General features: G+C 39.3%; 2 protein-coding genes and 1 long non-coding RNA gene across 4 annotated transcripts in view; 1 reads left to right on the top strand and 2 right to left on the bottom strand.

Annotated features, from left to right (window-relative positions):
• Positions 1 to 4,721, bottom strand: part of pla2g3 (phospholipase A2 group III) — a 6,537-nt gene extending 1,816 nt beyond the window's left edge. The window contains exons 1-6 of the mRNA XM_044012108.1: positions 4,195 to 4,721; positions 3,195 to 3,327; positions 2,971 to 3,105; positions 1,211 to 1,494; positions 1,003 to 1,132; positions 539 to 649 (exon numbers count right to left, since the gene is read on the bottom strand). Of these exons, the coding sequence (XP_043868043.1) occupies positions 539 to 649; positions 1,003 to 1,132; positions 1,211 to 1,494; positions 2,971 to 3,105; positions 3,195 to 3,327; positions 4,195 to 4,714 (1,313 nt within the window). The 5' untranslated portion in view covers positions 4,715 to 4,721. The remainder of the gene's footprint in view (positions 1 to 538; positions 650 to 1,002; positions 1,133 to 1,210; positions 1,495 to 2,970; positions 3,106 to 3,194; positions 3,328 to 4,194) is intronic.
• Positions 4,721 to 7,283, top strand: LOC122758158. The gene is made up of 2 exons (XR_006358124.1): positions 4,721 to 4,838; positions 6,812 to 7,283. It is a non-coding gene; the product is annotated as an uncharacterized LOC122758158 (long non-coding RNA).
• On the bottom strand, positions 6,337 to 26,981 carry rph3aa (rabphilin 3A homolog (mouse), a). 2 transcript variants are annotated; one of them, XM_044012105.1, is made up of 16 exons: positions 26,901 to 26,981; positions 16,266 to 16,397; positions 16,004 to 16,133; positions 15,791 to 15,874; positions 14,792 to 14,957; positions 13,762 to 13,965; positions 13,425 to 13,625; positions 10,956 to 11,035; positions 10,510 to 10,584; positions 9,280 to 9,389; positions 9,070 to 9,196; positions 8,476 to 8,529; positions 7,657 to 7,808; positions 7,256 to 7,337; positions 7,073 to 7,169; positions 6,337 to 6,870 (listed from the first exon to the last, which is right to left on the bottom strand). In XM_044012105.1, exons 2-16 carry the CDS (start codon positions 16,382 to 16,384, stop codon positions 6,737 to 6,739), a joined length of 1,815 nt encoding a protein of 604 aa, XP_043868040.1. In that variant the 5' UTR covers positions 16,385 to 16,397; positions 26,901 to 26,981; the 3' UTR covers positions 6,337 to 6,736. The 2 variants fall into 2 exon arrangements, with proteins under 2 accessions (XP_043868040.1, XP_043868042.1); XM_044012107.1 differs by having other exon boundaries at positions 16,266 to 16,394.

The following is a 26,981-nucleotide window of genomic DNA, read 5'->3' as shown; positions in this document are numbered from 1 at the left end:
ATAAATTCTGAAGATGAGGACACACAATAATTATGTAAAACTGAAATGCAATAATAGTGTTTTTATTTAAATAACAAAATAACACACACAGACCAGCTGTTTGTCCACAGCAGTGGCGTCAAAGTAAAATAATAGCATAATAACTAATAATAATAACACATTTTTCCAAATTTAATAAAGCATCTTTTTATAAAACGCATTATGAACAACCTGAAATTTCAATTTGAAATTTCAAACAAATTATGCCTAAGTTTACAATTTACACATGTGTGTGTGTGTTTGTGTGTGCAGGTGTCTGGAACTATAGGAATTTCACATTATGATTAGATTGTGTGATGTGATGTGTAATTTGCACAAACAATTATTCTGTGCCGGATTGGACCCTCTGGCAGGCCGGTTCTGGCCCACGGGCCATATGTTTGACACCCCTGATCTACAGACTTCCCTCACAAAATCCACACAGGACTGAGGCACTGAGCCCAAACTGAATTTATCAGAGTGTGTTATAAATAAAGTATGTGTGTGTTTGTTTACTGACGTCTCATCTGCTGTGCAGTCCTGGGGAAGGAAGCAGGATTGAGACACGTGCCCAAGCAGAAGAGTGTGTACTTTGGTCAGTCGCCTCTGTTTAACCAAAGTCTGGAATAATCTGAAAAGACAGCAAGATAAAACAAATGATAAATAAAGCAAAAGAACATAGAGCCAAAGGAGGAGGGGCCACCAGAGAGTGGAAGTGCAAACATGAGAACACGATGATGTCCAAGGACATTAAATAATGTTTGCACATTCAGCCGAGCCGCAGTCCTCAGAATCAGGAGGTCTTGTGAAAGATCAAGCGAGTAAACACTGGACTCGCTTTTTTCACATGGTGATGATTGAAAAACACATGCACATGCACAGATGCTGAGCTGGGGCCTGTTTCAGAAACCTTAACTCTAGTTTGGGAACGAAAAAAGCTCTGATACTACGATTCACCATGGCAACCGGACTTATTTAACTTACCTGGCGGTACAGTTGCAGTGATACAGCGTCCTGGACTCTGGGTTGTGGAGGCCATATCTCATTTGTTTGGGAAGGATCTTGTCGTTGCACTCATCCAGATCCTCATAGATATCACATGACAAGTGCAGTCCTGTCAAGAGGAAGCATCAACAGAGATGTCTGCCTCCTTAATGGTCCCGACATGGAAATGCAAATGCTGAAGAGATACCTGCAGTGTCCACCTCAGTCACAGTCTGGTCATCATCTCTACTCTGAGGGAGTGATCCTGTCGATGTCCCTGTGACGCTGTTACCAGGCGTGATGGAGGTGGAAGGCAAGCTTGTTAAAGGTGTTGGGACTGTGAGGGCAGCAGCAGTCATGAGAAGAAGCTGTGGCTCTGATTCTGCAGCTGTGGAGCTGGTGATGTTCACGAAGGCTTCAGGTGGACTGGTGGACTTGTACAGTGTCGGCGGATGAACCTCAGCATACAGAGTCAACTTAGTCTCTTTACACCTTGGAGTAGCAACAGAGGTTAAGGGTTAACGGTCATTCAAAGGTCTAGTGCAGGGGTGTCAAACATACGGCCCGGGGGCCAGAACCGGCCCGCCAGAGGGTCCAATCCGGAACACAGGATGAATTTGTTAAAATTTCACACTACGATTACAATCTAATGTCATATGCAATATTTTTCACTTCCAGATACCTGTGACTAAATGTTTGTGCCTTTGTATCCAGTGTGATGTGTAAATAGTACATTTAGGCGTGATATTGTTGAAATTGCACTTATATTTCTCAAGAAATGTCATGTTTTGTAAAAAATTAAGTTCTTGTTGGTCATAGGTTATTATGCTATTATTTTACTGGTCCGGCCCACTTGAGATCACATTGTGCTGTATGTGGCCCCTGAACAAAAATGAGGTTGACACCCCTGGTCTAGTGTGTTCAATTTACGAATGGAAAATCTCATCATGAGATGTCATTCATTTTGACGCGCTGCATCTTTAAAGGAATAGTATGACATTTTGTGAAATAGGCTTTTTTGGTTTCCTGCAGAGAATGAGGTGAGAGGATCCATCACAGAGCACAATGATTTGAAGCGAATGGAAAAAGTGAGCTGTGCTCTATCCCTCACATGCATCACATCTCCTTTGTTTAGAGCTGCTTCCATGTCTCCTCGACGTCAGGAGGAGTGAGGGGAAAGTGAATGGCAGTAACTCGAGGAGACGTGTGATCAGCTTTGATTGTTACTCATAGAGCTAAACTATGCTACCTTCCTACTATTGTCTTAAAAGGCATATTCTCAATTAAAGGTTCTAATAAAGACAAAACGTAGCCATACTGGCAACTCTGTGAGTCTCCTTTCAGATACAATATGACAGCAGTGGTGCATCATTATCATCCTGTGACCCTCCTCTGATGAATGAGGTCATCATCGACATCGTGATTTCCGTCTACATAAATGCCAGTGCTGCACGGCCCCACCAGAGGGTGCTGCTGTGCAGGGGAGGATGATTATAAGTTTTCCCTGGGTCAAAAATGTCGTTGAGCATAAGTTAATAATAATAATTCAACTTTGTCCCCAGTGAAATGTCCAGTTTTCATATGATGAACGCAATTTCCTCTGTAGACACTTGATGTCGTGTAGTTGTGCGGGCACTGCACAGGTCTTGTATGTTGGGTGTGCGCTGTACATTGTGTTTTTATTGTGTATGTGATATTGTGAGATCTTGAACAGTGTTATTGATATGATAATACATGTCATCAGATTGGTATTATTCAGCTGCGAGGTTGTGTCAAAGGTGCTGTGGTCCCCTCGATCACCTGCGACTGTGATTTTGTTATGTTGTATTTCTTGCATTATAAGATTTTCCTGCATGGCCCCACCAGGATTACAGTATATGTCACCAATAAATCTGTGATAGATTATAAAACAGTTTGGTGATTTCAATCTGAAAACCAACACCTGAGCATGAACGGACCATTACTTACATCCCAAACCAGTTTCTCCGTGTACACTGGGGTCGGTAGGAGAACTCAAAGCAGCGCATCTTCAGCAGGTTGAAGAAGGTGTATCCCACTACATCGGATATTCTGTGATCTGCTTTCCTCAGGCACCTACGAAACCTGGGAGGCGGATTATTAGATGCAACAAAGAAATCCACTGACACAAACTCTGCGGTATTTGTTGTGTTTACAGTGAAATTAAAAGGTACTTGTTGTCACAGTCACAGTGAGACATGGTAAAGATGTTGCTGTTGAAGACCCCGAACTGCGAGTGAAAGGACAGGATGGTGTGTTTGCACTGGTCGTGTTCCCGGCAGCAGCTGTCTGTGTCTGCAAATACTCCTGCAAAAGAGGTTTAATCATAAAGACTCACTTTAGAGGAACAAGTGAAGCAAAAACAATTGAATACACAAGTCAAATAATAATAAAGTCATGATAGTTAAAGGGTATCTTGAGGAGTTTTTGAGCACTAATGACACTAAACACTAACCCTAACCCAAGTTTCAACGAGGTCCATCTTGTTTATACCATATTGACAGATGATTCTCACAATCTCTCCTCCAAATCCATCACTCCTTGTCTCCAGCCACTGCTCCTCTTCATTTCCTTTTCCTTTCTATATTTCCCTCCTCTTTTCCACACCTGATTGCTCCATCCATCCACTCGCTTGTTCCCAACTCTCAGTGTACACACAAGAGTTCTCCACATCGCCACCTCTTGGTTCTATGTTCCATATTTGTTATCACACGTGTTTGCAGACTCTGGTGCTGACCCTTGCCTGTCTCACCACCTGGTAAGACTTTGTGCAAATAAAACCACTACAGTGCGTAGACTTGTGTCTGAATATGGGTCCAAATCTGTTGTGATCAAACCTGACCTGAATGTTTTCTAAGCCATCACTGTTGCCAAGGTTATCAGGTTTAATCAAGTGTCTACCCCCTGAACCCAGTTCTAAAGTCTTCAATCAGAAACCCTGGCAGTTTTGACTCGGTAAACACTTCTTGTCACAAATGTAGAATGAAGATATCCAGGATATCAGCGAAAGCCAGTCTTAACCTATTCTACTAGATTCATCCTGGATTAGTCCTTTGCACGAACGTCAAACCAGCTTGGTCAAGTCAGGTGTAACTTATCCTGGTAAGTGCACACTTTTTAAAGGTTTAAATATCGATAGAACTAAACAAAGTAGGTGAGTTATAGAGAACTTACCCAAATCAGCATAAGATAGCGACTTGTTGCCTGATCCACACCACAGAGTGCCGGGGACAATGAAACCTCGCCTCACACGCAAACGGCCCCTGATCTCTGACCTTCCATCTGCGTGGACGTCACCAGCGCTCCTCGCGAGTCTTTTCCCACTGTGCCACTCGAGATCCTCCTCAGAACCCAGTGACACGCACTGCTCCTCAGCCTCAAACACAGAGCTCAGATGGAAGTCTCGGTCCAGGTGATCAGTGAAGTCCCGCCTGTTCTCGTGACACTTAGATAAATAGCTGTGGATCACTGACGCATCGTCGCTCGTGGCGCAGTGGAGCAGAGCGCGCGCCCCGGGCCTGTGCACGCTGTGGTAGAGCCGCAGAGAGGCAGAGTCCCGGCGGAGGAAGCTGTGGTGCACGTCCCCGCTGGACAACACTGTGGTCCACGCACACAGAATGGAGGCTTCTGCGCGCGGCCACGTCACTGACGATGATGATGTTACAAAGAGCAGAAGTGGCGCGATGTGCGTCATGGTGGCGGAATGAGAGGCCGCCTCACCCTCTCATCTACAACTCTGTCACTCGCTCAGGTCCGAGTGACAGACTGATGGACGTCAGCTGCTTTTTAAATGGCAAGGGGAGGAGGCGCGTGTGAGGGTGAGAGCTGGAAATCTGTCTGTCTGTCCGTCTGTCTCTCTATCTAACCGGAGACCACAGTAAACAATGAGTCGCTGGTGTGTTTTAAGTTCACTTAAGCTGGTAGAACACTCGTCATGTGACTCAACTGGCTGCATTTGATTACGCATATTTATTATTATATCATGTAAATATGATAAAATGACAACGTGTCCATGGTTTTAATTGACTTTTCTTCTTATATATCTGACACGCCCTCACAATATACATATACATATATACATATACATATAGATATATATGTATATATATATACATATATATATATATATATATATATATACATACATAAGACTGTTAAAGGGGCAGTGAGATATGCAACAAGAGTTTAAACCTATTCCCAAGAGACTCAACATAAACATTATTTACAAAACAATTTCACTTTTTATAGATGTAACCTTTGAGTAGGCTACATATGCTATGCTATGCTATAACTGCAGTGTATACATTTATATAAAAACAAATGTTTGTTACCTTCAAACACGATGCTGAGTCATTCTATCAGCTCCACACGACTCTGTCAGAGTGTTTGGCATTGGCACAATATTGTATAAATCAATTTTGTCTAAATGTATTGCTGTGGTTGTATTTAAGATAAATATAAATGACATAAAACAACAACCTCGTGTCAGAGAATGACTAAAACACAAGCACTTAAGAAAAGTTTCAGAAGGGAATTCTACAGCTCAAAAAAACCTGTACATCAGATTAATTTAATGGAGTAAACAGTTATTGTAATTAAGACTTTATTCACACGACTTTAATCTCGTACATTTACGACTTTAATCTCGTGAAATTAAGACTTTATTCTCGAGGTCTGTGGATTTTTTTTCCCTCAATGTGGCCCTAACACTCTGTCGTACATAGACTACACACTTGAGAATAGTATGGATGTGTATGTGTGTCTGTTGTCATGCCTGCGACGATGTAAATGAATCATATCAGCTAACGAGCTAACGAGCTAACAGGAGTCTGTGGTTTACAGTCATGTATCATAACAACATACAGTACGATCTGGAGGTCACAGAGCAGAATACACGAGTTTGATTTGATCTGTATCATCGTAGCACAACAACAACAACAAGACAATATTTCACATGATGCATCATCATTATCATTATTATCATTATTATCATTATTATCATCATTATCATTATTATCATTATTATCATCATTATCATTATTATCATTATTATCATTATTATCATCATTATCATTATTATCATTATCATCATTATCATTATTATCATCATTATCATCATTATCATATTATCATCATTATCATCATCATTATCATTATTATCATTTATCATCATTATCATTATTATCATTATTATCATTATTATCATTATCATTATTATCATCATTATCATCATTATCATTATTATTATCATCATTATCATCATTATCATTATTATCATTATTATCATCATTATCATTATTATCATTATTATCATCATTATCATTATTATCATCATTATCATCATTATCATTATTATCATTATTCACAGCCACGTTCTGGTGAATGGAGCACTTAAAGGGGCGGTCACACCAATCAGTGTATGGTCTCGTACAACTGATCAATACACCTGTTTGTAAATGTGAGATAAACTTGGAGGTGACGTGATTATGATCATAACTTCACACTTCTTATGCTGCGATATCACTTTTGTTTTGTGGTCTTTGAAAGAGCTCCAGGATTAAACATCCACATCCATCACCTGTAAACTGCTGCAGCTTGTACGTCACAAGTTTCCCACACAAAAGCAAGAGGATAAAATCGCTCTTCCTTTGCTCACAGACAGATTCTATCCAACGGGGAGAAAAGGAGAGGCAGCAAATACACGGGAGAGGAGATTTTAATCCTCAAAATGAACACTGCTGTCATTCAGCAGGATATGCCAGCACTCAATCTTCTTGTCTTTGTTCTTCAGGCATTCGTACCAGTGCTTCAGACATTCTCCTTTAGCCTGGATGCCCAGCTGACATCCTCCTGCAGTATGGATATGAAGAACACAACAATCATCCTTAAACAACATTTGCTTTTCATGGATTAAAGCTAAGTGTGGTCAAAGTAGACTAAACCGAGACCAAGACAAGACCAAGACCAGAGGGTATCGAGACCAAGACAAGACCACGTAAAAGTCAAAGATGTCGTCTGGATGGAGAGATGATTCATATCCACACTTTCTTACCAATGAAATCATTTGACTTGCCCATGTCATAGTCCCAGACTGAGATTTCCAGGGTTTTCTTGGCGAGGTCAGCATGTTTTATTTCATAGCTGAACTCCTGAAAAAACAGTGATGAGTTTATTATCAAATCGATGAAAACGTGTAAATGAAAATGAACTGAAGCAGCGAACAACGAGCACTGACCTCATTAAACTCTGGATTGAGGGTCTTCTTTTTTGTCTGTGTCTTGTTTTTCGCTTTCTTTCCCATGTCTGGCTTCAGATATCTGCAACACACAGGACCAACAGAGACAAGTTATTTGTACTAGTGCTGTTAATATGAACATGATGAACACCTTACAGAGAAGAAGACGCCACTATGAACCTTCACAAGTGCTAAAGATGGAATTCAAGGCAGAAAATCACATTTCAGAAGCTGTCCAGCCTAGTATCACCACCCGCTCAGAATAAGGGATTTTCTGCATGTTTCCTCTGGTTCAGTCCAAACACATGCAGACGTTCACTGAACACGTGTGACAGTGTCTCCGTGTGTTTGTCCTGCAGCGACGTTAAGGTGGAACGATGCTTTAAGAATGGAGGACATACACTTTGACGAAGGGATCCGAGTAACCGTTGGAGTCCATGGCAGCCAGGTGAGCACAGCGGACCACGCCCACTATGAGACGACCCTGCTGACTGCTGTACGTCAGCGACACCAGGATACGACCTCTTTCCCCAGAATCCTCACCTTCATTCAGCTGCAAACGCACACACACACACACACACACATAAAATATAAGAGATAAGATAAGAAACATTGTTACGGCAGCAAAGACAGTAAACATGAAGATAATAAATAATAAACATGCATTACCAAAAAGAAAATTATAATATAAAAGATATTAACACTTAGACTATAAAATATAAAATAAAAAGTTCAAATAGAATGTAGAATGTACATTATAGACAGTTTGTAGAATATACACAGTATGTGTATAAGTATATTGCACGTTGAAGGGAGGAATGAGGAGCCTGGTTATGTGTTTGTTATACAGTCTAATGTACACATATATACAGTATATACAGTATATACAGTATATATATATATACACTCATTAAATCCTTTTGTATCAGTATTTTGTTTTTTCGTATGAAAAATGGTTGAATATCTCTCGTCGTTGATGTGACACTTATGTTTGGGATTGTCCTTAGCCCCTCCCACCATGATATCACAAACATTTCATATGCAACAATCTCTTCATTACATTTCTATTGACAGAATAAAACATTGATTACAATGATGGGGACATTGAATGACATAAACACCAGCAGGTCACTGTATTCTTGCTTCTATGGTGCATTGTCACATGACACGCGTGTGTATGTATTCTGATGCATGAGGTTTACTGTATGTGCAGATCTTACATCATCCTCATAGAGAGCCATGCCACGGGCCGAGCCTCCGACAGCCTTCTTCACCTGTAGAGCAGAGAAGAGCAGAGTAGAGCACTTTCAACTTTCAAGTTTGAATCAATCGGATCGTCGGTTCGAGAGATATGTGAATAACACACACACACACACACACACACACGTTCGACATTCATGACATGAGGGGACATTGCATTGACTTACATTCATTTCCTGGAGACTTACTCTAACCATAACCACAATTACTACTGGCCTAATCCTAATCCTAACCCTAACCCTAACCCTAATCTCAATCTCAGCCGAACCTTAAAACATACCTTCACCTTAAAATGTAGTAATTTACGTAATGGGGACTTGCTTTTTGTCCCCACAAGGAAGACAAGTCCCCATAATGTGACTGTGTAAACAGGTTTAGGTCCCCACAACATTAGTAACACCTGGACATACACACACACACAGACAGACAGACACACACAGACACACACACACACACCAGTGAAGAAGAGCGACGGTGAAAACCTTCAGAGTTGTGCAGGAACATCCTTTCACTTCCTTGTTCAGATGCAGATTATTCCTTTCTTGTAAACTCACCGGGATGACTCTCTCCAAACACACACTGAAGTTCTTCTTCTGGTTGAACGTCAGTTTCTTCAGAGCGACTCGTGTCTCTCCTATGAATTCATTGTGTCCAAACGTGTCCTCATCACTCACAGACAGGCTGTAGATGGACAATGCATATACAATCATACAACTCCTATTGTGTGGAACTTGTGTGACAGATGAAGTGAAGTTGTTGCTTACCGAAGACTTTTGCGCGACATTTCATCGTCGGTGATGCCGTGGTAGATCAGTGTCTCATTCCACACAGGATTCAGAGTGTGTTTCAGAGTCTTGGTGCGAAGCTTGTTCGACTGAGGGGCAGAAATGTGAAGCACGACAGCGAGAAGAGAAACGTGAATCTAAATGTCAATCAAACAAACGTTCTCTCTGGAGAACAACACAATGACGACAACTCTTCATGACAATGAGTGTGAGCTGATGGATTACAACTGAGGAATTACATCATCTGCATATTAAATAAACATGAAACAACATCTCTACAAGCTGTGTGTTGATACAAAACCAGAATCACAATATTCAATGACTATGGGCAACACTATATCAATAATCTAAATCATTTATATTAAATATTATATATAATATTTTCAGGTTATAGTGAGAAATCTAGTTTATTTTACATAAACATAAAGTAGATAAAATTCAGCATCATTTATTGGTTGAATATTGTTGAATATTCACCCTTCACCCTTGTGTTAGTTAGTATCAAGACGGTGAATGTTCTCAGTCGTTCAGGTCATAATCTGGTCATAATCTGGTCATAATCTGGTCATAATCTGGTCATAATCTGAGTTCAGATCAACTCAAACTCAAGTCCAGTGGCCCACAGCCGTATCAACACTCACTGGGACAATATTATTATTATTATTATTATTATTATTACATACAATCAGGTGATTGTAAATTACACAGAAAATTCAGTCTAATTGTTTTTATCTTTAATTTCTTACAAAATGGGCCTTTGATTTGTTGTTTTCATTTCTCAACCCGCAACTTTATTATTTTGGTTTGGTCCATTTCTGAGGAACCTTATTTTCAGCAGCTCTTATGTAACAAGCCAGCTCCTCAGATTGAATTGATGTTTATTATGTGTGACAAGGATTTATATCATCGTATTTACAGACTACCGTGTTTATTTTCAATGTTTTTACAGTGTAACACATAATGCACAAACCGAACAGCGACTTTAGACATTTTTCTTTTTCCTTGAGGCCACTGTAGATTGTAATGTGGAACTTTGCCAGTAGATGTCAGTAAATTCTGCAAAATAAAGCTTTGAAAACTAATGTTCATGAGCAAGCATGCACACATAGTTTGATATCAGATAGTAGAGTGTGGTCATTTAGAACATGATAATTCATGCTGAGTCTGCTTTACTAACTAACTATAACTAACTAACACAGTCTTAACTACCTTACTGGCTCCAGGTAACAAGTGCAGCTTCACATATGGGTCAGCAAGTCCATTTGAGTCCATGGGCTTCAAACCCTGAGACATGTGACAAAAAACAAAGCGTAGTTTGTGATTTACACATGGAATCAACACGTATTAGGATCAACAAATAACACTGGTTTACATTGTTATACTTAAAAACCATCAGATGACAAATCCACAGAAAGTCCACAGTCTGGGTTCAGGTCAGACCTGACCGGTTCTTGACCGGTATTGTCTGGTCCCTGTCTTAGTTGGTCTTTCCTTGTCACGTCATGTCTTGCTGCATCTTGTCCGGTCTCATCACGTCTTGTCTTGTCACCTTCCATATAAGATGTAATCTAATCTCCTCTTGTCTCCACTCCAGCTGGTCGTGTCTCACTGTGTCTCATTTGTGTCCCTGGTCTGTCCTCATCTCGTGTGTTTACCTTGGCTTTAATGATGCAGCAGTGTAGGGTGTGGTTCTGCTGTTCGTAAAGAAGACTGAACTCCAGAGATCCCAGAGTAGCTGCCACAACAAAAACACAATCAGACCTTTCCTTCATCGACATTAAATTGTCCCTCTTTGTGGATCCACTGGGAATGTTCTAACACTGGGAATGTTCTAACACTGGGAATGTTCTAACAGTTGGAATGTTCTAACACTGGGAATGTTCTAACAGTGGGAATGTTCTAACTGGGAATGTTCTAACACCAAATGTTCTAACAGTGGAATGTTCTAACAGTTGAATGTTCTTAACAGCTGGAATGTTCTTAACAGTGAATGTTCTAACACTGAATGTTCTAACACTGGGAATGTTCTGTAACACTGGGAATGTTCTCTAACAGTGGGAATGGGTGTTCCCAACCGTTGAATGTTCTAACAGTGGAATGTTCTAACACCGGGAATGTTCTAACACTGGGAATGTTCTAACACTGGGAATGTTCCCAACACTGGAATGTTCTTAACAGTTGGAAATGTTCTAACACTGGGAATGTTCTAACACTGGGAATGTTCTAACACTGGGAATGTTCTAAATAACAGTGGGAATGTTCTAACCGCTGAAGTTCTAACAGTGGGAATGTTCTAACCCTGGGAATGTTCTAACAGGGAATGTTCTAACAGTTGGAAAATGGTGTTCTAACTCTGGGAATGTTCTAACACTGGGAACGTTCTTAACTCTGGGAATGTTCTAACACTGGGAATGTTCTAACAGTTGGAATGTTCTAACAGTTGGAATGTTCTAACAGTGGGAATGTTCTAACACTGGGAATGTGTTCTTAACAGTTGGAATGTTCTAACAGTTGGAATGTTCTAACAGTTGGAATGTTCTAACAGTGGGAAATGTTCTAACCGCTGGAATGTTCTAACAGTGGGAATGTTCTAACCCTGGGAATGTTCTTAACAGTTGGAATGTTCTAACAGTTGGAATGTTCTGTGCTGGAATGTTCTTAACTCTTGGAAATGTTCTAACACTGGGAATGTTCTCTAACTCCTGGGAATGTGTCTCTAACACTGGGAATGTCCTAACACTGGGAATGTTCTAACAGTGGGAATGTTCTAACAGTTGGAATGTTCTAACAGTGGGAATGTTCTAACACTGGGAATGTTCTAACACCCTCCGGGAATGTTCTAACAGTGGGAATGTTCTAACCACAACAAGGAATGTTCTAACAGTGGGAATGTTCTAACCCCTGGGAATGTTCTAACAGTTGGAAACAAGTTCTAACAGTTGGAATGTTCTAACTCTGGGAATGTTCCCAACACTGTTCTAACTCTGAATGCTCCCAACAGTGGGAATGTTCTAACAGTGGGAATGTTCTAACAGTGGGAATGTTCTAACAGTTGGAATGTTCTAACAGCTGAACAAGTTCTAACACTGGGAATGTTCTAACACTGGGAATGTTCTAACAGTGGGAATGTTCTAACACTGGGAATGTTCTCCTAACACTGGGAATGTTCTAACTCTGGGAATGGAAACTTCTAACAGAAAGTGGGAATGTTCTAACACTGGGAATGTTCTAACACTGGGAATGTTCTAATTCTGGGAATGTTCTAACAGTGGGAATGTCAAACCTCTAACTCTGGGAATGTTCTTAACACCGAATGTTCTAACACTGGGAATGTTCTAACACTGGAATGTTCTAACAGTTGGAATGTTCTAACAGTGGGAATGTTCTAACTCTGGGAATGCCTAACACTGGGAATGGGAAACAGTGGGAATGTTCTAACAGTTGAATGTTCTAACAGTTGGAATGTTCTAACAGTGGGAATGTTCTAACTCTGGGAATGTTCTAACACTGGGAATGTTCTAACACTGAATGTTCTAACAGTTGGAATGTTCTAACTCTGGGAATGTTCTTACACTGGGAATGTTCTAACAGTGGGAATGTTCTAACAGTGGGAATGTTCTAACACTGGGAATGTTCTAACACTGGGAATGTTCTAACAGTTGGAATGTTCTAACTCTGGGAATGTTCTAACAGTGGGAATGTTCTAACAGGTGCACAAGAAATCATCGACCTGTGTGCTTATCTTTAGCATAATAAAAATATCTGGCACACTTTTATATTCTAAATTCAAGAGTGGTTTAAGATCCACAAAAAAACACTTTGAAGAAAGTCAATTATCACAATCTATCAAAATATTGTCAGTCATTGAGTCAAATTGTCACTACTTAGCATAACATTAAGCAATTTTATAACCAGGACTTTTATCCTGAAAACACAGGTTATTAAATATCGTCCATTGTAACAAGATTAGGAAGCCATTTTGAAATCATGTCAGCTGTTGATCATGTAATTGTGAAATAAAACTCTTTTAGCTTTAGTTTGTTTTTTAAACTTTGCCCGTTAAGATTCTAGTTAGAGAAGGCGGTCACTTCATCGCCTGTGGTTCCCGCCTGAATCACTCTTACTGGCGTCGTCTGAGTCGTAGTCATCGTCTTCTTCCTCTCTTGGATCAGGTGTTGTTCTCGGGGATACAAGACTGTTGGCAGCTGCGTCAGGTGCAGAGGTCCTGGCTGCGGGAAGATGAGACCAAATGGAAGCAGAGATACCAGGTTCCACCACAGGAGGCGACACCGTGTCTTCCCTCTCTGAATGTGTGTTCACCACATCTGCAACAAGACGCGGAATATGAAACGATATTACAGACTCATGCATCACGCTCTTTATATGATGATGATGATGGTGATGGTGATGATGATGATTGTATTTTGGGCCTGTTCTTAGACAGGGGCACTGCTGTGTTACCTGAGGGCAAGGGGGCCCACTGTGCGTTTGGACCCAGTGGTTTGGAGGCAGACACATGTGCGTCTGTCTTCATTACAGCTGCTGGACGTGTCTGACCCTCATTACAGCCGTCAGCTGTTGTTCTTGGCGTCTGCTCCCATTGTTCTGATCCACAGGACTGCTGCTGCTGCTGCTGCTGCTGCTGCTGCTGCTGCTGCTGCAGCTCTGAAGAGACACAACAAGAACGAGTTTCAATGTCTGCAGACGTGCATGTTAACGTAAGCGTATTTTTTTGTAGACGTTATTTAAGGCATTTTCGAATATATAAACAGAAACTTACACACATACAAAAACAAAAATAACAATACACGTTAACATAACCGCATATGTGGATGATGATAATGATGTGGTTCTGAATGTGGTTCTGAATGTGGTTCTGAATGTGGTTCGGTACAGAAGCAGAAGAGTAATCTGTAAGTAAAGAGCTGCAGGTTTGAGCGAGCGGGGAAAAACATCATCTCAGAAATATTCGTCTCTGTATTGTTGAAGCTCCAGTGTGGAACCTCTATCGCCCCCCGGGGACTTTTCAAAACACTGCAGTCTCTATGACCTAGTTTAACACACACACACACACACAAACACACACACACCTACATCAGTGGGAGGACTTGGGCCAGATTTACATTTAGTGGGCGGGTACTGTCCTATTATTTGTGTATAGTCTGGTTATCTGTCCACTTCATCATCATGGCCCAGAATAATCATTTCTCAGGATGCACTATGTGACATTCTGCAGTCTGACTAGAGTTTTTATTGTTAAACAAGAACAGAATCTATATCTGAGCCGACAGAGGAAGAACAACAGGGTGAAGAGAAAACGCTCAGCGAAACACACAAGCTAAGAAATATACACTTTAATATACCACGATGTTGTAAATGAAAGTGTATAAAGTCAATTTTTATTATTACAACTTATGATTGAATGTAAATTATAGACCAGTCATTCATTCATTCATTCATATAGAAGAGTCTAAAGTGAATGGACTCTTACGTCTTGGATGATAACGTGTGGTCGGTTGCCGTGGTCTGTCAGGGTTTGCTGAAGGAGCAGAACAAACCTCAGAGCTGGACTGTGGAGGTGTGGACAGGGGGAGGGGGGCAGGCAACCCCTGCTGCTCTCTGCCCTTAAAGAACCACGCGCCTGAACGTTTGTGTAGCTGCAGAAACACACATCTTACATGCTATAGTGTAGTAATAAATATGAGGTATTATTATTATTAGGGCTTTTTCCAGTATGGTTATAACAAAATGATATCATATATATCATATATAATATCTTATAATATTTCAGATATGTGGCATGAAAATGATTGAGCATCAAAAGTAACATGAATTAAAACGTTTGTTGTGGACACATTGTATAACATGAGAGGAAGTGAAAGTGATTCTTTGCTTCTATTTACAAAAGGACAGTGTTCATTTATATGATGCAATGAAGATTGCTTTATATTCACTTATTCATTCATTTATTTTTGAGATTGGCTTTTGTTTTGTCCCTTCATTCATTCATTCACTGCTTTATTTAATGGAAGAGATAAATGAAGACTTTGTATTCTGGTGATATTCTGTGTGTGACTGACGAGAGAGAGCGTTTATGTAAATAGGCCGGCCTCCCTGAGACAGAGACCTCTACACACACAGTACCATCAGGAGCACAGAGTCATCACAACTCTGGATTTTACGTCACTCATTTTACATATTGGGGGAGTGGAACTGTACCAGTGGAAGGCAAATGTAAGTCTGCTCTAACAGGTGAGAGGTGAATATGACTCATGTCATGAGAAAAGCTCTGTTCACGCTTTAGCAGAACAAAGACATAATGGTATCATTTCATTCTCTCTCATTCATATATATGTATTTATATATAAGTAAGTATTTATATATAAGTAAGTAATATACTTACTCTAAGTCGCTTTGGATAAAAGCGTCTGCTAAATGACATGTAATGTAATGTGTGTGTGTGTGTGTGTGTGTGTGTATATATGCTCACCTCTTGATGTTCATTGCAGATTCTGCACAGCCACATGGGGCAAGTCCTGCTGTTGCTCCAGATCCCACATTTGCTACACATGTACTGCAAAGAGGTCAAAGAATACTTTACATTCAGTCTACAGATTCAGGCTGTGACAGCAGCTGCACAGAGCATGCATATATACATATACATATATATATATATAAATATATACTGTATATATATATCTACCTTGTTGCACTGCACACAGAGAACAGCTGTGACTCCCTGTGGTCCGAACGACGCCCCACACAGCAGACAGTGTGACTGACCATCACCAAGGGCTGTCTTCTTGATATCATCCAAGCGATTGGAGAGACGGCTGACAACACACACACACACACACACACACACACACACACACACACATGGGTGCAGGTTTTACACCAAGAACAGTTCAGCTCAGTGAACATCTTCTGATGTGACTCAGTGCAACAACAGTGTGCATGCTCACTCAATCCTCTCTTGTTCCATGACCTCCATCATGGCTGCTCGAGCCAGAACGCTGTTGATGAGCTCTTTTTCTTCATCCGTGAGCTCCTGCCCCGAGGGGACGCCTATCCTGTTCATCATCCAGATGATCCTACTGCCCAAAATAACACAAACACAGACAGTGTAAGTGATAATTCAGCGACAGAGACATTTAAACAAATAAGTGCATCATTAAGGAACAGACAGTGGACAAAGTGATGACTTCAAAATGAACAATACTGCACGTGACCAAGTGATCATCTCGCTACACTTTGTTTTTATTGACCGAGGGACTCATGACAAATTCAGGATGCCCCCAACACACACTATAAAAAAGAAACATTTCAATATAATATATGGTTTGTATATATATATATACTGTATATATATATACAAACCATATATATATATATATATGTATATAAACTTTTAGGCACCTTTGTGTTGTCATAGAGGTTTGACATATAGAGGAGGGAGTGAGACATACAGCAGTTATAGGAATGTTCAACAGAGAATTGTCAGTTCAGAACACCATGTGAGCAGCATGGTAAATCCACAAAAATCCTATCTTATACTATATATACAGTATATTGTGTCACACTACACAAGTAGCTAAGATGACACAGCTATCATTATCAGTAGCTGTATTTTCATCAGTCTGGAGTAAAGTGGCACACCGTTGATATATGGAAGATTATTCAGTTTGGAATAAGGACAAAATACAGAATATTTCACTTTCTAGTTAAATATGTTAAATATTAAATAGAGTATTAAACATCACATGAGAGTGGGCAGCGGCTGCTGAGTAAGAATGTTTCACTGCCGCTTCGATGGCTTCAACGGCTCAGTGGCCTTCATCGTCCTCGTCCTCGACGCAGGGAAATGTCAGGGGTGACGACAGCTGTCACTGTGGACAGTGTGGGAAACTGACAACTGATGTGTGTGCATGTGTGTGTATGTGTGTGTATGTGTGTGCATGTGTGTGTGTGTGTGATGTGTGTATGTGTCCGTGTTCATGTGTGTGCATGTGTGTGCATGTGTGTGCATGTGTGTGTATGTGTGTGTATGTGTGTGTATGTGTGTGTATGTGTGTGTATGTGTGTGCATGTGTGTGTGTGTGTGTGTGTGTGTGTGCATGTGCATGTGCATGTGTGTACATGTGTGTGTATGTGTGTGCATGTGTGTGTCATGTGTGTATGTGTGTGTATGTGTGTGCATGTGTGTGTATGTGTGTGTATGTGTGTGTATGTGTATGTGTGTGTGTGTATGTGTGTGTATGTGTGCGTGTGTAAGTGTGAAAGTGTCTTTCAAACTGACCCCCACATGTGTGCACACACACACACACACACATTACATAAAGATGGTCACTGGATTAGACCATTATATTCTACCATGTTGTGTCCAGACACTTCCAGAGTCCATCAGAGGTTCTTCTGTACAACAGCAACATTTATCATTTACAACAATTACTGCAATCCCACGTTCACGCTGGTAAATGTGTATTTAAATCTGCATGGATTTATTCAGTGTTTTTCTACCTGACCTCTCAGAATCGCTTTACACTACAGTTTTTGCCTTTGACTCATTCACTCACACATTCATACAGCAGCACATTTTCTATCACACGTCTTTCATACCCACTCACATGCTGCCAGTACAGCCATCAGCAGCAATGTGGGGTTAAGTGTATGGAATCGGCTTTGTGTCACTCCAGCAGTGACTCCGCACGCAAAGATTTAGCAACCGCTTCATTTCAGCACCTTCACCTGGTTCATATTAGCAGGCACTGAGAGATGAAATCTGCTTCAATGAGTCAACCTGACTTCTGACGGTATTTTTGGAGCACAGCAGCAGAGTCACAGGCAGGGATAATTATTACAGAATGATAAATATCCACCAACAAAAAGAGATTCTACTTCTACTTTTACTTTTTCTGCGACAAGATTCGGCCCACTCTAGTACTGGCCCACCCACAAAAACATTCTGCCCATGCCGCTGGTTCAAAGTGCCAAAGTGCAAATAATAAGGTAATAAAGATAAGGAAGTATGATTCTGTTCTTTATGCTCCTGAAAGGATGTGAGTGATGTCTGTAGTCAATATAAACTTTTATTATATTGTTAAAGGAGAATAAATTGATAAAATTAGAGCACAACAATTATTTTTATTGACTGAGGATTGGGCAATAATATAGTAATTAAAATATCATAGCAATATGCAGCATGAATGTATCTTGACTGTTGAACTGCACTTTATTTTATTACCTTTCTTTTAAATTTTTAACTTCACACAGTATATGCACTATAGCACATTAGACATGTAACATGTAGACATTTATATACTGGACATCTCCAGAATGACGTGTTGTTTTGTGTCTGTTCCGTGTTTATTATGGTTCCCAAAGCTCAACAGAAACATTCTAATAAATCTGATTTGATTTAAACCATGTAATGTTTTACTTCAAATGTGTGAAATGTTTGTTTTTTGCTGTTGGACACAGGTAAAATAAATAAAGTCAAATGTCAGGATATTAAGTGTAGATGCATTAAAGCACCGTCAGTAATGATGACATGTGCATTAACGTTAATTAATATACAGCATAATGCATTATATTACCATGAGAGTAAGGTTAAATGTGCATGTCACCTTCCTCTCTCTACACACACACACACACACACACACACACAGTATGAGGTGATTATAGATGGGAGCATTTACAGTAGATCAGTGTGCAGTGGAGCTTTGCAGCAGGATATGACACGTCTGTCTGATTCTCAATGTCATCCACACAGGAGGACACAAACTGCTCACACACGACAGCATATCAATACTGGCTCACGTCTCACGTGCAGCACTCGTGTGTCAAAGCACCTCCAGCATGTATGAGTGGTGTAATAATGTAACGTAATGTATGAGGGGTGTAATAATGTAACGTAATGTATGAGGGGTGTAATAATGTAACGTAATGTATGAGGGGTGTGTGTAATAATGTGTATGTATGAGTGGTGTAATAATGTAACGTAATGTATGAGTGGTGTAATAATGTAATGTAATGTATGAAGGGTGTAATAATGTAATATAATGTATGAGTGGTGTAATAATGTAACGAATGTATGAGGGGTGTAATAATGTAACGAATGTATGAGTGGTGTAATAATGTAACGTAATGTATGAGTGGTGTAATAATGTAATGTAATGTATGAGTGGTGTAATAATGTAACGTAATGTATGAGGGGTGTGATAATGTAATGTAATGTATGAGGGGTGTAATAATGTAATATAATGTATGAGGGTGTAATAATGTAACGAATGTATGAGTGGTGTAATAATGTAATGTAATGTATGAGGGTGTAATAATGTAATATAATGTATGAGGGGTGTAATAATGTAACGTAATGTATGAGTGGTGTAATAATGTAATGTAATGTATGAGGTGGTAATGTAATGTATGAGTGGTGTAATAATGTAACGATGTATGGTGTAATAATGTAATGTAATGTATGAGGGGTGTAATAATGTAACGTAATGTAGGGGTGTAATAATGTAATATAATACAATGTATGAGGGTGTAATAATGTAATGTAATGTATGAGGGTGTAATAATGTAATATAATGTATGAGGGTGTAATAATGTAACGAATGTATGAGTGGTGTAATAATGTAATGTAATGTATGAGGGGTGTGATAATGTAATGTAATGTATGAGGGGTGTAATAATGTAATATAATGTATGAGGGGTGTAATAATGTAACGAATGTATGAGTGGTGTAATAATGTAATGTAATGTATGAGGGGTGTGATAATGTAATGCGGTGTAATAATGTAATAATATATGAGGTGTAATAACGTAATGTATGAGTGGTGTAATAATGTAACGTAATGTATGAGTGGTGTAATAATGTAATGTAATGTAGGGGTGTAATGTAATATAATGAGGGGTGTAATAATGTAACGAATGTATGAGTGGTGTAATAATGTAACTAATAATGTAATGTATGAGGGTGTAATAATGTAACAGTGGTGTGATAATGTAATGTAATGTATGAGTGGTGTGATAATGTAATGTAATGTATGAGGGGTGTAATAATGTAACGAATGTATGAGTGGTGTAATAATGTAACGAATGTATGAGTGGTGTAATAATGTAACGTAATGTTAATAATGTAATGTAATGTATGAGGGGTGTAATAATGTAATATAATGTATGAGGGGTGTAATAATGTAATGTAATGTAATGTATGAGGGGTGTAATAATGTAATATAATGTATGAGGGGTGTAATAATGTAATATAATGTATGAGGGGTGTAATAATGTAATATAATGTATGAGGGTGTAATAATGTAATATAATGTATGAGGGGTGTAATAATGTAATATAATGTATGAGGGGTGTAATAATGTAATGTAATGTATGAGGGGTGTAATAATGTAATATAATGTATGAGGGGTGTAATAATGTAATATAATGTATGAGGGTGTAATAATAATATAATGTATGAGGGTGTAATAATGTAATATAATGTATGAGGGGTGTAATAATGTAATGTAATATAATGTATGAGGGGTGTAATAATGTAATGTAATATAATGTATGAGGGGTGTAATAATGTAACGTAATGTATGAGTGGTGTAATAATGTAATGTAATATAATGTATGAGGGGTGTAATAATGTAATGTAATATAATGTATGAGGGGTGTAAACCAACATGTTTACCTGTATTTAAAAAGTCCAGTTTTTGTTACATTCACATGTTTCCATAATTATGGTAAATATGAGTTCCTGACATGCACAGGTCGTGATTTCCAGTGAGAAATTGGGAGATAATTCTATAATTGAATACACGAGTCCCTGAGTGGAGATAACTTTTAAATAAATAAAATTGTAAATCATTCCTTTATTATAATAATGATGATTATAATTTTTTGTTGATTGTGTACAAAATGTTTATGATAATGCTCTAGCAGGTGAATTAACGAGCCATTTCTTATTTCTCTCCAACCACAAAAGCACTTGAATGCAACATACTCGTAGTTGGGATGTATCATCTTTTCAAAAGCACTTGAATGCAGCATCAGTCAGACTAACACTAATGTTTTATGGTCTATTTGACTCTAAAGTGGAAATCATGTTCTACTGAAGACGACCCAAAACTCGTGATTGGAACCATATTATGTTTACTGACCCCTGGTGGCTAATCAAGAGACTGCAGGTCACATATAATTTCATAAACATTGTATTGGAACAAATGTTATGTTCACACTGTTCAGTTTTGTTGAGTTGATAGACAGAGAACAAGAAACGTCAGGTTTACTTAACGTTAATGACGCAGCAGAACTTTATCATATAAAATTTCTATAGATTCACTGTGATGTTCTTTTTACAGTGCTGTCGTTATGAGACGGAACAGCTGTTGTCATAAATCTGTTCATAATGTGCAGCACATGAGTCTAAACTCCGCCTCCTTGACCGTGCAGCGCCCCCACCAGTCTTGTAACCAATCCTACGCCCTTGCCAAGGACTCATGTCATGTCATGTATGATTTACATGATGATTTGATGGGAGAGGGTAACGAGCTCCTGTGAGTGCCAGTACTTGTACTGTAAATACAGTGTATATATACTGTAAAGTGTAGTAAAGTTTGACATTATATAGACTGCTCTACACTGATGGACTGGAATAGTCACATAACAACTGATAGATTAGTGGTTGAAGGAGGATTAACAGATTTACAGTCCCTAATATCACAAATCTGTTCAGGGAGGGAATTACAAGATTATGGGTTATAATATAATCTTAGAAAGTGTAACATGTACCACACTAAGACCATGTCTATGGAACATAGATGGAACGATGAATTATCTTGAAATACAGATGCTTATGATCCACAGATTTTAAAAATAAATAAGATTTAAAACACTTTTTTCAAGGTATTTGCAACAACGACGTAAACAAATACATGAATATAACTGTGTTTATGAGCGTGACATCATCCTGTCAGTGTTTGAAGTTCGTCCATCTGTCACAGATTAGTTGTAAGTGGTTCCCAGTTCAGCTGCTGATAGCGGGTTTGGTTTTAAACTAAAGGATACAAGGTGAGAAGATTATCACACAAGTCATGTTAATACATTCATAGACAGAGAGAAACAAGTAAAAGGAGAAAAGGGATGAATAATCATCTTGTGATATGAGCTCCAGGACTTCTCACTAAGTGAGTCTGCCTCAGTCCGATCACAGGCTATAGTAATAAGATTGACTGATTAATGTTAGTGCTGTCAGTTAAACGTGTTATTAACAATATTAACACAAACACATTTTAATGGCATAAATTGTTTATCGTGAGATTAACGTTTTTTTTGGCCGAGCAAACTTTGTGTTTTTTTTCACATGCTGCTGCAACTAGTGACGTTAGAAACACAACAACAGACACGCTGCACTCACGTGTTTGACCTGCAGAGTAGTATTTTATTTTTTTAAATGATTTATTTAAAATAAACTATTTTAGTCAGACTAATGTAAGTCCGGTTTAAGTTGGATTAAAAACTAATTTCATGTTAATGAACCTTTGTAACTTTTCCATTCATAATATTAAACATGGACAAGTATATTGTATATAAAAGCTGTTCCCTGCGGTTATAAAACACACAAATGTGAGTCTGTGACGACTTCTTTACCGTCTGACATGAAGAAAGAAAGAGTCATTTTAGCTCCATGAGATCATGTGGACCCACTATAGAGCTGCAGGGACACACACAAACACACACACACACACACACACACACACACACACACACACACACACACACACACACACACACACACACACACACACACACACACACACACACACACACACACACACACACATACACACACACACACACACACACACACTGTGCATGTGTGTGTGTGTGTGTGTGTGTCTGCAGCACTCACACGCTCTCACACATGCACAGTGTGTGTGTGTGTGTGTGTGTGTGCTGCAGGGAGGTAAACTGACAGACTAGATCATCCTAATGTTTGCTGTGATGCCACCAGACTTCCCTTCTTCACACTGATGCAGAGGAATGGATTTTACATGGAGAGTTATTCATGTTTATAGTACATATATATATATATATATATATATATATATATATATATATATATATAGTGTATTTCAATACTTGGCCTGAAATCAAGTGTATGTGTGTGTGTGTGTTGCAGAAACTCCAGCTGGGATTAAATCTACAGAATAAAATCTACTCCTGAATAACACAGAACCAGTAAGAAGTTAATTTAGACACAAAAACACACTTCAGCCCAGTCGTGGCTGCTCGTCACTGGCCCCCTGTGAAGCTCATATGGGGCCCCAGACCTCATATGAGCGATCCAGCCTTAGATCCTCAGGCCCCTCAAATCCAGAGAGACTGGCATTCTTGTGACCATGTGCTCTTATTTATCTATTTATTTATCTATTTATTTATCTATTTATTTATCTATTTATTTATTAGGCTATTATAATTATTATTATTATCATACATCTCTCTCTTCTGTCTCCTTTCTCTCCCCCCTTCCTCTCCTCTGTCCCCCATTTTTCCTCTCACCCCAGCCTGTCGAGGCAGATGCTGCACATCTGGTTCTGTCTCCACTGATGCCTCGTGTTCCCCTGCTCTGCTCCATGATGTTGTCCAGATAATGTATGTTATGATTTGGCGCTACACAAATAAAATTGAATTGAATTGAAAGTCAAACTAAAGCTCAATTATCCCTTTAAAAGTGCAGATGAAGAATATTTGGGGCAGTGCACTCTTCAGTCGACGGCACTCTGAAAACCTTCAGAATCACTAATGATGAGCTGGAGTGTCTCAGAGGTCGGGAATAATCGTGGACATCAAATTCCCCCTTGTTTATGGTACATGGAACATTCCTCAGACAAAGCACTCCCATCTGAACGAGACTGTGTTCAACACGTTCATCCACGCGTCCTCACACTGTTCCACGGCTGACACTCCTCAAATATTCCACACAGAGCGCTCATCAAAACCAGTACCATCAGTCTACATGTGAGTCTCATCGTGTTCATCCTTTCACCCATTCATCAGCATCCATTCATCTACTCTGTCATCTCCCCTCCTCCACTGAGACTCGTCACAAGGGTGAGGAAGCAGCTTACGAAGGCGCATCACCACCTACTTTATCCCCTGTCTGATGACTCGCACACACACACACACACACACACACACACACACACACACGCACGCACACGCACACACACACGCACACACCCTGATGATTCTTGGGTAAAATTAAGCTTAGCTCTAAGAGTAATCTGATCTTCAAATCCCAACATGGCGGCTGAGAGCTTTGACATGTTGTGTAGAACGTCCACGTAGTTACTGTGATGTGTGTGTTGTGGACATTAGAACATAGGACACTGTGTCCAAGAGGACGTAGGTTTTAGCAGACGGATGATTATGGACGTTGACTGGTTCACTCTCTTAGAGGAAATTGTTTGTATGAACCTACAGCAAAGTTGAAACTGTGACTTTAAGTAAAACAGCGTCCAGACCAAAGTGTACCGACTCAGTCCGAGGATTGAGTTTGAGACGTGAACTCCAACATAGCAACACAGAAGGTTCGGTAATGTTCGATTATCTCGCAGGTTTATTTCCTTCATATATTAATAACTTCAACTCATGATACAGGGAAGAAAACAACAGAGTCAACTGTTCACTAAAGTGTGTTTTGGTTTCCCGACGTTAAATGGCAGAACTTGGCTGAGTCGAGGTCAACTGAGCAACACAGTAAATACCGCCCCCTAGTGGCACGGAGCAAAATGACATGAAAATAATACAAAGTGAATATGGCTCATACACCCTTTATTTATTTAATATATTGTATATATATTGTATATATATGTATATATATATATGTATACATATATATATATGAATCCTGACATTTGGTTAAGGAAAACTGCTCTTTCTTCACTTATGAGGTTTTGTATTGTTTATAACCAATGTGTCCAACCGGTCATCGTGTTTTTTTCTTATACTACCATGATGTTGTAGTTTATTTTCATTTTTTTGTTGAATTATCTCACTAACTATTTGATGTATGCACAGTTTGTGATGAATTCTGAATATTTGTAATATCTTTGGTGGATTTATTTAAAAGTGTCTAATATTTTGGTTTATGTTTGAATATCCTCCATCAGCCATATGGAATACCACCTCGCTGGCACCCAACCCCCCAAGAATGTGCTTTATTTGTAAGAAATGTGTGTTGTAATTGACATTTAACCTTCTCATTAACATGAGGGCTGAGACCCAGCGGTGAACATCCACCCAAACCCCCGTCCTGGCTTGGTTTGGTGTGATTTGGTTTGGTTTGATCCACTTTATTGAACAGTGAAGGTGCCGGCATCCCGCCTGTAGAGGGCGCCCATTTGCCACACATAACATGATGACCTGAGCAGCTGAGCACTGAACAAGAATAAATACGAATCCTTTTCCATGTTTTTATGCTCATTCTCGTCGTGGCGCCCCCTAGAGCATGTCGCCCTGGGAAATGACCCATGTGGCCCATGGCTCTACTTTAGTATTTATATAATGTGTCCCTGGTGTCCCTGGTGTCCCTGCTGGGCAGCAGCATGTTAACATTGTCAGTATGTAGCATGCTGTACATGAGCACATGAACATGAGCACATGAGCATGAGCACATGAGCAGAACAAGACTGTCAACTCGTCTTTCAGGCGTCCAGGTAGAAATGAATTTTATTACTATGTTATAACATTAAGAACAAACAAATATTAAAAAAGATATATTCTACTCTATAATATAATTATATATATATATATATTATATATTTAATTATATTATAATCATATAAATATAACAAATATATAATATAAATAAAAAATACATTTAGTCTTATATTCCTTCACCTCGCACAGTGGTGGGCCCCCGGGCCACGAGTTTGACACCCCTGGTCTACAGTATATATGGGTGCATGTGTGTGTTTCAGGTATTACTCATGTTGTGGGGACATAGATCTGTTCACACAGTCACATTATGGGGACACAAAGCAAGTCCACATGATGTAAATCATTCCATTTTCAGGTAAAGACACGTTGCATGGTTAAGATTAAGTCACTAGTTATGGTTGAGGTTACAGTAATGTCCTCTGACTGTGTGTGTGTGTGTGTGTGTGTGTGCGCTCTGTATATATAATGAATGTGTGAGTATAAAGAGCTTCAGTCAGGAGCATGAAAAACATGCACAGATAATCAATACTGCAGTAATGTACACATAATATATGAATGCATGTATCATATATTATTCAGTTTACATGTGTTCATAAAACTTTGTGAGGGTGAACACGTCACCTGTCATCATCATCATCATCATCATAAAAAAATTTAAATAAATAACTGTTTTGATTTCATTACATTATTCAGCATTATTTCTTATATGATATTAAAACAGAAATGTAGGAAATTCTCTTTATAATTCAACATCTTAACAAAGCAATCAAATATGTTGGCAATTCTGATTTGACTAAAACTACTTCTGCTGCCAAACAACAAAAACACAGATTTAATGAGTTACCGTGAATAAAAAGGCAGTGTTGTCTCACCTGAGGCGCTGAAACAGACGGCGTGTTGTTCTTTTTCCTCTGTCAGGATGTCAGTGACTCTCCAGCAGCTCTGACTGAGCA

The sequence above is a fragment of the Solea senegalensis genome, linkage group LG21 (genome assembly GCF_019176455.1).
Source record: "Solea senegalensis isolate Sse05_10M linkage group LG21, IFAPA_SoseM_1, whole genome shotgun sequence".
NCBI lineage: Eukaryota > Metazoa > Chordata > Actinopteri > Pleuronectiformes > Soleidae > Solea > Solea senegalensis.
The sequence above is the reverse complement of the archived record's forward strand: the minus strand, read 5'-3'. Positions and strand labels throughout refer to the sequence as shown.

What these genes read in the sequence shown, in the direction of transcription:
- rph3aa (XM_044012105.1), bottom strand. Translation starts at nt 16,384, where the DNA reads ATGATGAACAGGATAGGCGTCCCCTCGGGGCAGGAGCTCACGGATGAA. An exon ending in GCTGCATCATTAAAGCCAAG is followed by an intron (nt 10,585 to 10,955) that starts GTAAACACACGA and finishes CACATGTCTCAG; the next exon opens with GGTTTGAAGCCCATGGACTC. An exon ending in GTTTGGAGAGAGTCATCCCG is followed by an intron (nt 8,530 to 9,069) that starts GTGAGTTTACAA and finishes TCTGCTCTACAG; the next exon opens with GTGAAGAAGGCTGTCGGAGG.